The sequence below is a fragment of the Stigmatopora argus genome, chromosome 8 (genome assembly GCF_051989625.1).
Source record: "Stigmatopora argus isolate UIUO_Sarg chromosome 8, RoL_Sarg_1.0, whole genome shotgun sequence".
Taxonomy (NCBI): Eukaryota; Metazoa; Chordata; class Actinopteri; order Syngnathiformes; family Syngnathidae; genus Stigmatopora; species Stigmatopora argus.
In genome coordinates, this window is record NC_135394.1 from 17,364,883 (window position 1) to 17,379,794 (window position 14,912).

General features: G+C 37.4%; 2 protein-coding genes across 4 annotated transcripts; both read right to left on the reverse strand.

Moving 5' to 3' along the window:
• Positions 1 to 37: 37 nt before the first annotated feature.
• On the reverse strand, positions 38 to 8,102 carry tmem45a (transmembrane protein 45a). 2 transcript variants are annotated; one of them, XM_077607765.1, is made up of 6 exons: positions 8,079 to 8,102; positions 5,200 to 5,403; positions 3,784 to 3,996; positions 3,451 to 3,635; positions 2,495 to 2,637; positions 38 to 1,360 (listed from the first exon to the last, which is right to left on the reverse strand). In XM_077607765.1, exons 2-6 carry the CDS (start codon positions 5,393 to 5,395, stop codon positions 1,264 to 1,266), a joined length of 834 nt encoding a protein of 277 aa, XP_077463891.1. In that variant the 5' UTR covers positions 5,396 to 5,403; positions 8,079 to 8,102; the 3' UTR covers positions 38 to 1,263. The 2 variants fall into 2 exon arrangements, with proteins under 2 accessions (XP_077463891.1, XP_077463890.1); XM_077607764.1 differs by lacking the exon at positions 8,079 to 8,102 and adding an exon at positions 7,728 to 7,919 and having other exon boundaries at positions 5,200 to 5,405.
• Positions 8,103 to 8,284: 182 nt separating this feature from the next.
• On the reverse strand, positions 8,285 to 12,622 carry lnp1 (leukemia NUP98 fusion partner 1). 2 transcript variants are annotated; one of them, XM_077607766.1, is made up of 4 exons: positions 12,235 to 12,622; positions 10,904 to 11,143; positions 10,742 to 10,840; positions 8,285 to 9,548 (listed from the first exon to the last, which is right to left on the reverse strand). In XM_077607766.1, the coding sequence occupies exons 1-4, from the start codon at positions 12,421 to 12,423 to the stop codon at positions 9,363 to 9,365; spliced, it is 714 nt and encodes a 237-aa protein (XP_077463892.1). In that variant the 5' UTR covers positions 12,424 to 12,622; the 3' UTR covers positions 8,285 to 9,362. The 2 variants fall into 2 exon arrangements, with proteins under 2 accessions (XP_077463892.1, XP_077463893.1); XM_077607767.1 differs by having other exon boundaries at positions 8,285 to 9,245; positions 12,235 to 12,616.
• Between the last annotated feature and the right edge of the window lie 2,290 nt (positions 12,623 to 14,912).

Consider the following 14,912-nt stretch of genomic DNA (forward strand, 5'->3'; position numbering starts at 1 on the left):
CATCATCATCATCAATGGCACTAAGAGCAAATGGTAATTAGTCTGTTATATCATGTCATGTTTTATTTTTTTCAGATATATATACACATAGACGTTATTTTAATAAACATAAAAGAAGGAAAAAACAATTTCAATTACATTTTAGAAGGTAACGACACAGAATTTTCTGGCTGCCAATTCAAGTTGTTGATGCCTGGGATAGGCTCCAGCACCCCCTGCCACCCTTGTGAGGGAGGATAAGTAGTACAGAAAAATTAATGAAATTAATATCAAGATTCTTTTGATTGCAAATTATTTGATCATTTAAAAAAAATGGAAAGACAAATAATCCCCTTTTTTTGTATTTCAATCCATTTATAAATTTAAAAAAATCCTGATTTCAAGGAAATGGAGGAAAAGACAAAATATGTTTGTATTTTAATCCATTTATAAATGAATTTAAAAAAGGAAAATACAAATAATCTCTTTTTTTATTTCAATCCATTTATAAATTAAAAAAAAAATCCTGATTTCTAGGAACTGGAGCAAAAGACAAATAATCTTTTTGTATTTTAATCCATTTATAAATGAATTTAAAAAAGGAAAATAAAAATCTCCTTTTTTTGTATTTCAATCCATTTATAAATTAAAATATATATATATCCTGATTTCTAGTAAATGGAGGAAAAGACAAATAATCTTTTTTTTTGTATTTTAATCCATTTAAAAATAAAAAAATAACAAAATATCCAGATTTCTACATATTTTAATATGTATTTTAATGGAAAAAAAGATGACTATTTCTCATAATTCAAAATGAGACTTTCCAACACCTGCTATTACTTTCAAAAATAACTGCCAAGACAAGAGTAATAAATAACAATAAATAAAGTGATTTACAAACTAACCGAATAATCGACTCATGGTAATAATGCCAACTAAAATATGTATCATCCCTAATTTTACTCTTGTTAATGCGTTAAATGACTTATACATAATTAAAATCAAATTTGAACAAAATGTCTTTTAATACTGTGACCCAAAAAAACTGGCGTACGTCCCGTCACTATTTCTTAACACGTTGCGGGCGCGTAAATACAAACGTGGCGTTTGTTCAAGATGAAATATGACATTAAGATAGTCAAGCCAAAAAACAAATGGGAACCGTACGCTATCGTAGGCTAGCTAGCAACGTAGCGAGGATCAAATCTACCGAAGCTGCAATATTTTATCCCTGATTTGAAATCGAAGGAGAACAACGGTAGCGGCGGGGCGGGTCCGCTTTCACACCGCGTCGTCCTCCGACTCGGGGTCCTTGTCTCGGCGCTTCAGTAGCCCCATTTCCGCCGGGGGGGTCTTCTTTAGTCGGGAGCGGACCGCGCTAACAAAAAAGCAGATTAGACATTAGTGCTTTGATTAATATGGATGAGAAAGGAAGTAAACTCAACTGTAAAAGTAAACTATCATGTTTTATACGAAATGAATTGGTTTTTGTAAGTAGAGGTACATTAGCATCTTTAATACTAGCCACTATAGACTGTCAAAAGGATACAAGCAGTGGCAGGCCGTTCAATTCAAATAAAGAGTATAGATGTATATTACATTTCCTGATTTTCCCCCTTTTAAATCAATAGTCATTTTTTTCTGTGTTTTTAGTTCAAAAATCATTTTGTAAAATCTAAAAATATATTTAAAAAAAAAAGCTAAAATAAACATTGTTTTAGATCTATAAAAAACTGAATATTCAGGCCCTTTAATCCAGTTCATTTAATCCATTTATTAAAAAAAAATCTAAATATTATTGTAATTTTTTAATCCATATTTTCTGTGTTTTTAGTTCAAAAATCATTTTGTAAAATCTAAAAATATATTTAAAAAGCTCAAATAAACATTGTTTTAGATCTATAAAAAATGGAATATTCAGGGCTTTTAATCCAGTTCTTTTAATCCATTTATTTATTTAAAAAATCTAAATATTATATCTAAAATGGTTCGGCCCACATAAAATCGAGTTGACGTTAAAGCGGCCTGCGAACCAACCCGAGTCTGACACCCTTGGTATAGATGTATATTAAATTTCCTGATTTTCCCCCTTTTAAATCAATCATTGTCATTTTTTAAATCCATTTTTTTCTGTGTTTTTAGTTCAAAAAATTTGTAAAATCTAAAAACTTATTTAAAAAAAAGCTCAAATAAACATTGTTTTAGATCTAGAAAAAACTCAATATTCAGGGCTTTTAATCCATAAAAAAACAAATCTAAATATGATATCTAAAATGGTCCGGCCCATGTGAAATCAAGTTGACGTTAAAGCGGCCCCCAAACCAACCCGAGTCTGACACCCTTGTTCCAAACATTCTACTTTGTGTACTTGCGAGAGGTTTGGCTTTTGTGTTACCACAAAAAAAAAGACATGAATCAAAATGTATTTGCGCTCTTCTGTAAATATGAAAAATATGCTCAAAAAGATTGTTTTTGTTTGTATCGCTCGGGGTGCTAGCGGCGGGATTCTCACCAGCTGACCAGGCAATAGAGCCCGCCCACGGCGAGCATGGCGAACGCTAGGTGCCACGAGTAGCACATGGTGATGAACATCACGTTGTCGTGGTCCTTGGGCTCCCACACGGTGCCGCTGGGCGAGTACAGCACGTAGCCAATCTGAGACAAGGAACAGAAAAAGAGGGCTTTCTGGGTAATGAAGTATACTCGTACACACAGCACCCATAGCCAATGACACCCTTTCTCAGAATAAAACTTCATTAGCCACAATCAATACGTGGGTAGGCTGTTATTCCTTCCTTAGCCTGTTAGCTCCCGCCATCGCTCATTCAAGACTACTTGTCGTTGGCAAGTGGTCGTGCGTTATTCTATTGTGAGGACATTTGTGTGCATCATTTTGGGAATAATTTGAAGGGAATACAACAGCAAACAGCCCATGGATAGCGAACGTGAGGGTGGAGGCGTGGCAAACCGCTAACTCGGACAGAACTAAGGTTAAAAAAAAAATAGAATTCAGTTTTGTGTAAAGTTACATTAAACATATGTTTGAGTGTGTCTGTATATATTAATCCAAGTTCATTTAAATTTGTTTGTTCCGTTACGAGTGCGTTGCTGTGGAAACCCCCCTCTATGTATTAAACCACTAGTTATGTGTTACTTTGTTAATAGATGGTGAATTACAAGAAATAAAACATTTTTTTCCAATCCAATATCCTGTTTTTGGTGTTTTTTCAGAGGGTTAGAACCAATTAATTTGTTTTTAATTCATTTCAATGGGAAACGTCCACTCGAGTTACGAAAAGCTCGACATACGAGCTCAGTCCCGGAACCGATTAAGATCGTATGTCGAGGTACCACTGTATCTGGCAACCGACTCAGAGTGTCCCCGCCCGCTGCCCGTAGTTGGCTGGGACAGGCTCCAGCACCCGCCACGTGTGGCTCGTGAGGATAAGCGGTGAGTTTGAGACCCACCTGCCAGAACCAACTACCCTGCAGCAAAGTTAGGGTGCAGCGTAACAGCTCCAGGAGGATGTTGCCTCTGTGGAAAACCTCCAGGAAGGCTACTACAGCACCCCCGAAGATGGCGTACACCAGGAGCATGTGCAAGTGCACGTCCAGCGCACTTCGGCCGTGAAGGTGGAAGAGGAAGAGGAACCCTGCGAGGATAAAACGGCTCAGATCAGGACGCAAAACTAATCAGTTTTGGACCACTTTTTTTACAGTTTCTGTTTTGTTGCCAGATTAGGATTCAGATTTCCATTCCCCCAGATTTCCATTCCCCCCCCCCCGGGTGCTGCGTTTTACCCTCATTAAAGAAGGCGATGGCCATGGTCAACCTGTCCAGGGCAAAGGGCGCCGCTTCGGTGGCGTGGACGACGAGGGCCACGCCTCCCGCCAGGGCGAAAAACAGATACATGGTGGCGTGTTGCCAGTTCATCAAATCCTTCCAGTGGTTGTCGGCAAAATCGTACAGCTTCAGGCGCGGCCCGTCCGCCAGGAACTGCTCGGCTATCATGCCTGCGCGACAAACATGATGATTTTTGAACTAAAAACACAGAAAAAATTGATTAAAAAATGAAAATTATTGATTTAAAAGGGTGGAAAATCAGGAAATTTAATATACATCTATACTCTTCATTTTAATTTGATCCTAAAACAGAAAGTCAACTCGATTTCATGTGGGCCGGACCATTTTAGATATAATATTTAGATTTTTTTAAAATAAATGGAATAAAAGAACTGGATTAAAAGCCCTGAATATTCCGTTTTTTATAGTTCTAAAACAAAGTTTATTTTAGCCTTTTTAAAATATATATTTTTAGATTTTACAAAATGATTTTTGAACTAAAAACAAAAATGGATTAAAAAAATACAATTATTGATTTCAAAGGGGAAAATCGTGAAATGTAATATACATCTATACTCTTGATTTTAATTTGATCCTAAAACAGAAAGTCGGCACTCATCATTTACTTTCTCGGGCCACACAAAATGATGCGGAGGGACAGATTTGGCCCCCAGGACGCCACTTTCACACCTGTTCCTTATAGCTAGGAACAATTTAGCATGTAATTAGCTTAGCAGGCTTGTTTTTGGGGGATGTGGGAGAAAACCAGAGTCCCCAGAGAAAACCCACGCAGGCCCGGGGAGAACATGCAAACTCCACACGGTTGGAGCGAACTGGATTCGAACCCCGGAACCCCCGAACTGTGAGGCCGACGCGCTAACCACTTAGCTGCTAGGGCGCCCCCGATATTCATCTGTAGTAAAAATTAATGAATAATGCAAGCCCTGAAAAGCAGCTTTGGGCCGTGGGTTCGAATCCAGGTCATTCCACCTGTGTGGTCCGTTGTACAAGTGGTTTATATGTAGGCCTCGCAGTTCTGGGGTCGAGGGTTCGATCCCAAAAGTGGTTCTCACTGTGTGGAGTTTGCATGTTTACTCCCACCTTCCAAAAACATGCATGCTAGGGCTGATTGGACACTAAATTCCCCTTAGCGACGAGTGATTGGTTGTTTGTCTCCCCCTGCCCTGTGATTGGCTGACCACTGGGTGAACGTAGTTAGCTGAGGTCGGCTCCAGCACCCCCCACGACCCTTGTGAGAATAAAATGGTTTGAAAATGAAAAAAAGGAAAGGAATCGGAGTTAGAGTAGTAGAAGACGCAAACCGGGATCGAACCCGCGGGGATGACATCACGGTCCAGTCGCTTGGAGCTCACCCGTGAAAGAAAAGAGGAGGATCAGCGAGGCTTCCACCAGTTCCATCCGGCGTTGCGCCACCCTACCGCTCAGACGGGTGGAGCCCATGCTCTTGTTGCGGCGGCTGGCGTGCCACAGCGAGTGTTTGGCCGTCCACCATAGGCCGCCCAGCAGGAAGAAGGTCCCGGGGAGGGCGTGGCCTTTGAAGCTCCCCATCAGGACACCTCTCAAAAAAGGACAAGAAATACAAAATAAAAGTCAACAAAGTTCAAAAAATTCATGGAATCTTGTCAAAACCACAGAAAAAAAATCATAGGAAAACTAAATACAAATTTTCAAAACAAACCCAATTTCGACAGGATAGTGTTACAAAAATACAATTTGAAAAAAGATTAGATGTGTCAATATAGATTCATATTTATAATAATAATTGTTGTTACGATCTGACAAAAGTCATTTCAAAATTTGGGCTGGAAAATTTCTGAAATCTGACTGAATCACATTAATAAAAGAAAAAAAATGACACAAATTCATCTGAAAACAATTTCGACAGGACAATATTCCAAACCAATAAAAAATATACTATTTTAAAAAATATAGGAATTGTGTATATACTGTATTTTCTCGCATATAAGCCATATTTGTTACTAAAAAATGATGACTGAATCAATAGTATATATGCGCACTTGTTATACTCTTTTTCACCAGTAGATGTCGGCAAAATAACATTTACTATTTGTTGGTTATTTTCAGTTTTGCAGTAAGAAAACAACTATTACTGGATGAATTAATTCCTTATGATATTAACCCTAAAAAAGTATAATAAACATGAATTGAACGGTTTTTAAAAAAATTCTAAAATTATGAAAAAAATGGGAAAAAAATCTGATTTAAAAAAATTATAATAATAAATAATCACAACATATGAGCAAAACTGAGAACATATTTTAAAAAGTAGTAATAATAATCACTATAAACCATATTATGTATTCATTAAAATTGTAATTAATATGCAATTAAGCCTCTTTTGTGGGGAGGAGATCAAATAATTTGCCCGGCAACAAAGGTCACCTTTTGAAGGCACTCCAACATGAGTGGATTTTTGTTCTCGCCGGTAACCATGCCACAACAACAGCGTCGTCATGGCAACCCCTTCATCAGGTTTTTGCTTAAAATGAATCATCATGTCTTGTTTAATTGAAAACGAGAAGAGAGAAGAACCATACAAATGAAGAGATTAATGAATGACACGACGAAATAACGACAACTGGTTATAGTCCCGAAAAATGAATGATTTAATGCCTCCCAATCTTAGAAATTGCATTATTTTTAAATTATCTTTTTTTTTTTAAATGCATCATTAGACTGTGTTGCCAAAATATGAGTCTGTTAACATACAATTTTTCGAGTCTATGTGTAAGGGAGGTGTAAAATTTTAATTAAAAAATAGTAGATATTCATATTTTTATGCCATTGACGGTGATGGACGTCCAAAATTGATTGGACGTTGAGAGCATTCAATGGAAGTTAGTGAGTTAAATGGGTGCCTGGTAAAGGTTAAAAATAGGAATGGTTTGTTAATGAAAGGGTTAAATTATTTTATGACTCCAAATTAGGTTAAACTTGTGGAAAATGGATGGATATTTTTGTTAAAGAAATAAAAACAAATAGAATAGTGCCCGAACAACGTTAAAATAACTGGACGCAATCCTCACAATGTATGATTAGCAGATCATATTTGGTAAAATATATAAATGAATAAAAATCGTTTAATTGTCGTTTGTATAATTAGCTTGTGTTACTAAAAGCTAGCTAGCTTGGAGGCTATAAAAAAAACCTCCGGATTTTTGAGTTAATTAAATGCAGTACTTATGTTAAATGCTTCACCATTCTTTAATTTAAAATAAAAAGCTTATTCGTAGAAAGGTTTTGACAAAATAGCAACTTAATGTTTTTTTTTTCATTTTTGCTGACTAATAGTATGTTTGTATATTTTTGTTAAAGAAATAAAAACAAATAGAATAGTGCCCGAACAACGTTAAAATAACTGGACGCAATCCTCATAACATATGATTAGCAGGTCATATTTGGTCAAATAAATAAAATAAATAAATAAATATAAATCGTTTAATTGTCGTTTTTATAATTAGCTTGTGTTACTAAGAGCTAGCTAGCTAGCTTGGAGGCTATAAAAACCTACGTTTTTTTAAGTTAATTAAATGCCGTACTGATGTTAAATGTTTCAATGTTTAAATGCTTTAATTTAAAATAAAAAGCTTATTCGTAGAAAAGTTTTGACAAAATAGCAACTTAATGTAACATTTTTAATTTTTGCTGACTAATAGTATGTTTTGTAGCGTCAATGTTTAGTTCATAGCAATTCTGTCAAAAACAACATTCTTGCCGTGACTTTAGTGTCGTAAACCGGAGGGCAAAACAATTGAAAATTAATTTCATATCTTAATAAGCAACTTTTTTTCCCCCAAATGAAAATGTTACGTCAGTAATTAGTGGAAAATAGAGAAATAGGGGTACAGGGTGGTCTTACCAAAAGCCGCTCTGTCTCTGGAGATTTCAAAAAGAAAACGTTAAAGAAGATAACATTGAAAACATCGTGAATTATCCATCATTTCACTCGTTAAATTTAAATAAATTCTTCCTCGGAGAAAACATGGACTCTCCCAAAATCCGACTCTCCTCCGAACCGTTTCACAACATCTTTTTTTCCCTCATTTTCCGCCCTCGATAGTTCATTGGTTGACACATCTGATGACGTAATTTTGCTAAACGTCCATTGGCCCAAACGCACGTCAATATCCGGGTTTACACGTGTGCACATTCTCTCCGCCTGCTTCAACAGTGGGAAAAAAAAAGAAAGAAAACGTAAAAGTTTCCATACTTTCCGAGAGCCGCTGCACGTCCACAATCGAGGGGCCTCTTTTGTCCACTTCTGCACCTTTTACTATTTATATTCATCCAAATGGGGCATAATAATTCAATGAATAGCGTCATCAATTTAGTTAACGAAAACGAAAAATTAAAAAACAAACATGAAGACTTCCGGTTTAGGAAAAGGGTTTCAAAAACATTGTAAAGACCAACAACAACAAATAAATCGTATTTATTACCATAAATAGGAATACAATAACCATATAACAACACACAGAGGTTAATATTTTGAAAAAAAGTAACACATGCGAAGGAATTAAACTAATAGTTGTCCCTGACTCGTTCAGATTCAATACGTATAAAATGCTAATGGAAATATATATTTATGGTATTTAGGAGTAGTGAATGGATTCCGAAAATCTGTTAAAATTCCTTAATTACTATAGATATTGTTTTTTTTCCTTTACCAACTGAAGTTATCACTTAAATAGTTGTTGTCCATGTTATTGAATCTTATTTTGAAGTCCTACTCCTGTCATTCATTACGGAAGCTTATTGGCCGTTTTTCAATTTAATTTATTTCGGCGTTGTTTTTTTAATTAATTATTTTTTGAAAGGAAAAAATAATAATAATAATAATAATGATGATAATAATAATAATAATAATAATAATAATAATAATAATAATAATAATAATAATAACAATAATAATAATAATAATGATAATAATAATAATAATAATGATAATAATGATGATAATAATAATAATAATAATTTATTTGAAAAACGACGAAGAAAAAAAATATTCAAAAAACAACCCCAGAAAATTAATTAATTCTAAAAACGGAGTTTTCCAAAAATAATTAATTTATTAGCATTTATCCTGCAGTGTACCAGAGCATTAGAGATTATGATTATACATATTCATTCCGAAAAAAACATTAAAGTTCCTACGTGAAACCCACAAAAATTACAAATTCACAAAATATTTTCAAATATTTTTTAGGAAAGGCAGGGAGGAGTCCAGGCGGGGTTCTCATGCAGGGGTCACAGACGCTAGAGGGCGCTGTTACGGGACTTTCAGGCGGGATGAGGACCAGAAGACAAGTTTGGGCATGGACATCATGATGCGACACATGGGACATGCCTGCTTCTTCTCTAGCCATCGCTCCGCACACTGAAAAAAGACGTGAAAAGTATATACATGCTCTAAACGGCCATGCTAATGCGTATTCCATCCCATTTCTTTCATTCCCGTCTTCCTTAAAAGAAAGAAAACAGTTCAAGCTAGCAGTTAGCGGTGTCTGCGCAGGGAAAGCTGCCGTCGGAACGTGTACTGCTGCTGCTGTTGTTCTTGTCGTCCTTCGTCCGCGGACTTCCTTCGGTCGCTCAGGAGTCTCCTGGCCAGGCAAGCCGCCCCCGCCGCCATTTTTGTCGCCGCCTCCTCGCCGTTGCCGCCATGTTCCGACCTATGAGCGCTCTTCCGTCACAAGGCCGGACGAGTGAGCGGGATTGTTTTAGCGGTGGCTAATGTCAAATGCCGAGTCACCGGGGAGGATTCATGCTTCGATGTGGACGGAAACCTCAATATTATTATTTATTTCATTCATTTTCTGAACCTCCTTTTCCTCACAAGGGTCGCGGGGGTGCTGTAGCCTAGCCCAGCTAACTACGGGTACCAGGCTGGGGGTCACCTCGTTATCGGTGGCCAGCCAATCGCAGCGCACGAGTAAACAGACAACCATTCACGCTCACATTCAAACCTAGGGGCAATTTAAGAGTGCTAAATTAGCCTAGCATGCATGTTTTTGGAATGTGGAAGGAAACCAGAGTAACCGTAAAAAACCCACGAACATGCAAACTCCACACAGGTGGACCAACTAGGATTTGAACCCAGTTTTCCCGCACTGTGAGGCCAACGCGCTAACCACTCAGCTGGCCGGGCTAACCGGATTAAAAGCTAATTAGTATTATTTATTTATTTTTAATTATTGTACCTACTTATTTATGTTCCCACTTGTTCATGTTGCCTACTACTTATTTATTATGTTGACTACTTATTTATTTATTACTCATGTTATTTATTATTATATTGACTATTTGTGTTGTTTTTGTGCACTTTATGGCAAAGCTTTAAATCTCATGATACTTGAATAATGACAATAAAAGCATACAATTCAATCAATTCATTCATTTTCCCAAACGCTTGTCCTCACAAGGGTTGCGAGGGGTGCTGTAGCCTAGCCCAGCTAACTACGGGTACCAGGCAGGGGTCACCTTGAATCAGTGGCTAGCCAATCGCAGTGCACGAGTCGACGGACAACCATTCACGCTCACATTCAAACCTAGGGGCAATTTAAGAGTGCTAAATTAGCCTAGCATGCATTTTTTGGAATGTGGAAGGAAACCGGAGTACCCGGAGAAAACCCACGCAGGCCGGGGAGTACATGCAAACTCCACACAGGTGGACCGACCTGGATTTGAACCCAGGACCCCAGAGCTGTGAGCCCCACGCGCTAATCCAAATCTTAAGCAAGAGTGACCATCTCCAATTTAGCTTTCAAACCCGGATTCGGATTGAAATCGAATCGACAAACCCGAACAAAACGGAAAAACAATCAACAAACAGCCATTTTGCTCGCCCTCATTTTCAATTAATTTGAGTGGTTTTACCTCCTTGTGGAAGGCGTGCACACAGTGCAGTTTTTGAACAGCGCCCCCACTTGGACACATGTTGTCATGACACAGCAGACACAACTTGGCATCGTCGATCTGAAAATAGCAAAAATTGTCAAGTCCAGAATTCAAACAAACCTCTGCAAAAGTCCAACTCACTATCGAGAGCTTGCGTTTATCTTGAAGACAGAATCTCTTTTGGAAGAATTCGCTCAGTTCCGGGATGGTCCCGATTCTTTTTTCCAGGACGCCGGACTTGGTGCGCCCGTTGTCATCGGAAGAGGAACGCCGAGCTCTCTGGTGAGGACGGACCTCGGGCTTTTCTTCACGGATCTTTACGTGACTTGCCGGCGTGACTGCCTCGTGCAGCTGGCTTAGCTTCATGGCGTCTAATTGGGACTGAGAAGGACATTTGAGCTTAGCCATGCTAGCACGTGTGGCTAATCGACGGTAAACAGCTGTCATGTCAACCTGCCGTATTGACTGGTATGTAAGTCGCTTTTGTCAGACAAAAAAAGAAAGTAGGGCTTATATGGGCATAAAAAAGATGACTGAATCGAGGGTAGGGCTTATATGCGCATAAGAAATTATGATGGAATCGAGGGTAGGGCTTATATGCGCATAAAAAAATGCAAAGTGACAAAAACAAAACACCATAATGCCATGACGCCATGACGCCATGACGTCATGACGCAAGATAATGCGGCCGATATGGTCAATTATTTCAAAATAGGGAAAAGATAAACAGATAAAATGCTAAACAACATTTATTTTGGCAATGATTTTTCTTAAAATTTTCCCTTCAAAGTAACATATTTGTACTCCCTATTAAAACCACGAATATGGAGGTGAAAATTGGGAATCAGGGGGCGGCTTATATGCGAGAAATTGTAAAATTCAACCATTTGAAGGCAATTTTTAGGGTGCGGTTTATGTGTGAGTAAATACGGTAGCTGCTTCTTATATGCGCATAAGAAATTAGGACTGAATTGAGGGTAGGGCTTATATGCGCATTAAAAAATGACATGCACGAAACTGCAAGGTGACAAAAACAAAACACCATAACACCATAATGCCATGACGCCATGACGTCATGACGCAAGACAATCTGGCCGATATGGTCAATTATTTCAAAATAGAGAAAAGATAAACAGATAAAATGCTAAACAAAATTTATTTTGGCGATTATTTCTCTAACGATTTTCCCTTCAAAGTAACAGGTTTGTACCCCCTATTAAAACCACGAATATGGAGGTGAAAAGTGGGAATCAGGGGGCGCCTTATATGAGAGAAATTGTAAAATTCAACCATTTTAAGGCAATTTTTAGGGTGCGGCTTATGTGTGAGTAAATATGGTAGCTGCTTTTTGATACTTGAAAAACTGGTCTACTGAAAAGGGTCTCAAACAGTGAGGGTTCGTGGCTTAAATACGGGTTTCAAGTGGGAAATAATGTCTCATCGAGGGTTGCAATTGTTGGAATCTTTCTTACCACAGAAGGAAGCGACGCCCGTCTATCAGCCTTGGCCGGTCTCCGAAAACTTCGCTTGCGTTCGCGCGAGGGTGCCGCAGCTCCGCGTCCCTCACCTCCATGTCCCCAGTAGCTGCTCATCCACTTGGTGAAGTTGCCGTCGTCGTCCTCGTCGTCCAGGACGATGGCGGGCAGGAGGCGCAGTGACATGATGGGGATGCCTTGACACTGAACTCCCGAATGAGCGACCGCTCCAATGGACTGACGGAATGACAGACTGACGGATTGACGGACTGACGGTCTATTCCCGGGACATCCCGAAATAACCCGGCGCAATCCCTTTTAATCTATTTAACATGGCCACCTTTGTTTTCACTCTGGAGCGACTGAGAATGGGAGTGTTGTTTTGGGCTTTCTATTTCCATTCCCTTCCTGTCACCGGCACCCCTCGGGGCACCTTCACACTGTGCCCATACTTTCCATGAGTGCATCAAAAATGTCAATAATTATGGAGGGCGCCGTGGTTGGACTAATGAGGACAACAAGGCATCAGATCATAACATTGTCGTGCCGTTTGTGTGGGTTACGATTGCGCAATAGTTGAACTCAATAAGTACAAAATAACAAAAAAAATCTATGTTAAGTAAGAGGAATTTATGGTAACTATTTTATAAGATTTCTCATTTAGATTGTTTTTGTTTTAGCAAAAAAACTAGTATAAAGGGCACTTAATGACAACTATTGACGACATTACATTAGTTGTCAAACTCTTCTTCACCTGTGTCTGTACGACTGCTGTCATACTGCCCCTAGCGACCAGACAAATTATTTTTTCAATGTTAACTAACAGGAATTTATTGAAATAGTTTTGTCATTTACACTTTTTTTGCCAAAACCTGAATAATCCTTATTATAATAATAATAATGATAATAATGAGAACTGAAAAAATAATTTGACGGCCATTTAGTGACAAATATTGACGACTATTTTAGTTGTGAAACTCTTCTTCACCTATGTTTGTATGATTGTGTTATACATACTGCCCCTAGCGCCCAAATGAATTTATTTTCTGTATTAATTAACATGAATTTATGGATTTTTATTTTATTTTAGTTTTGTCATATAGACTTTTTTCCCCAAAAAAATTGACATATGAGTACTAAAAAAGTAATTAAATGCCCACTTAATGACAATAATTGACGATCTACATTAGTTGTGAAACTCTTCTTCACTTGTGATTGTATGGCTGTTGTTATACTGCCCCTAGTGGACAGATACGTTTATTTTTCTGTTAACTAACAGAATTTTATTGAAATTATTTTAGAGTGATTTATATATTAGTGTCATTGAGACTTTTTTGGCAAAAACCTGAATATGAGTACTGGTAAAACTAATTTAACGACCACTTAGTGACAATTATTGACGACCGGTTAAGCAACGATCAAACCAAACCAATCAAAACAAAAAACTTTTTGCTAAAAAATAGTTTTTATTCGATTGTCGGAAATGTTTCAACAAGAAAATTGTTAAAAAAAGGAAATTTGTCCTTCTTTACTATGGGTTTAGGAAAAAATTGAACAGATTTAGTTAGATCTGTAAATGTTGTATTAAATTAAATCAAAAACAGACTTTGAAATAACTTCACACCAAATTGCATCTTTATATCCGAGTTTATAGGTTAGTACGATGTGTGTTTGTTTGTTTGTTTGAGTGTTTGCCAAAGACACTCTGTCCCATTTGGGAGCTCTGCTTTGTCTGGACGCCACTCGATGTTTGTTTGCCCGCGGCCATTTTCTCCAAAATCAACAGTCGCCAACAGTTTTACTGTCCTAGCAACAAGAAACTGCTACAAACAAAGCTAGGGTTTCATTTACAATACTTTTCATGATTCATATAATCTATCATTCACGGGAATAGCAAATTTTTGGTTGTTAAAACACATACTAGTATTCTGAAAGAATCAATTGTACATTGCATTTGAAAGCCCCCTAAATCAATATGGACGCTAAACTGCCACACGTGATCAGAGGCCATGACTTTGCGTGTTTTCTTTTTACGTTTCCACCAGTCGCATGCCATTTTTTTTTTGTTTACAAACATGATAAAAAGTAGACAAGATGATATCTCGTTTAAAGTAATAAATTGTAGTGGTAAAGTTTCCAAATGAGGATGGCGAAACACAATTAGTATAAAGTTACAGCCCAGGGCTAGGCTTTTAAATTTGATTAGAAATCATAGAGGTTCAAAGAAGGTATAATTTTACACAATATTTGATCTTACAAATTAAAGTTTTCAGTTTTACAGTTTGAAACTAGCATTGAGAACACATTGTTTCAATAGTTAGGGTTTCAAATTGGTCCTAAATTGGGGTTATTGATTAATATTAGCTTGGGTTATATATATGGGATTAAAATAGTGTTTTGGGGGGGATTTAAATTAGGAGATACAATTTAAAATGACGATAGACTAGATTGGAGTTTTAGTGTTCATTTTTCAAATTTATTCACGATCAAATGTTATTGTTGCTCAGTGACACTTTAAAAAAGTGAAATTCCTCCTTTTATACCGTTATACTAAAAACACACCCGTTGAAAGTTTGTCTACACCTGAAAGGACAAAATTACAAAAAACCCTGAACGGATAAGATAACAAACAAGTTAGGACTACAAATGTCCCCCAAAAAACTACAAATTCCGCC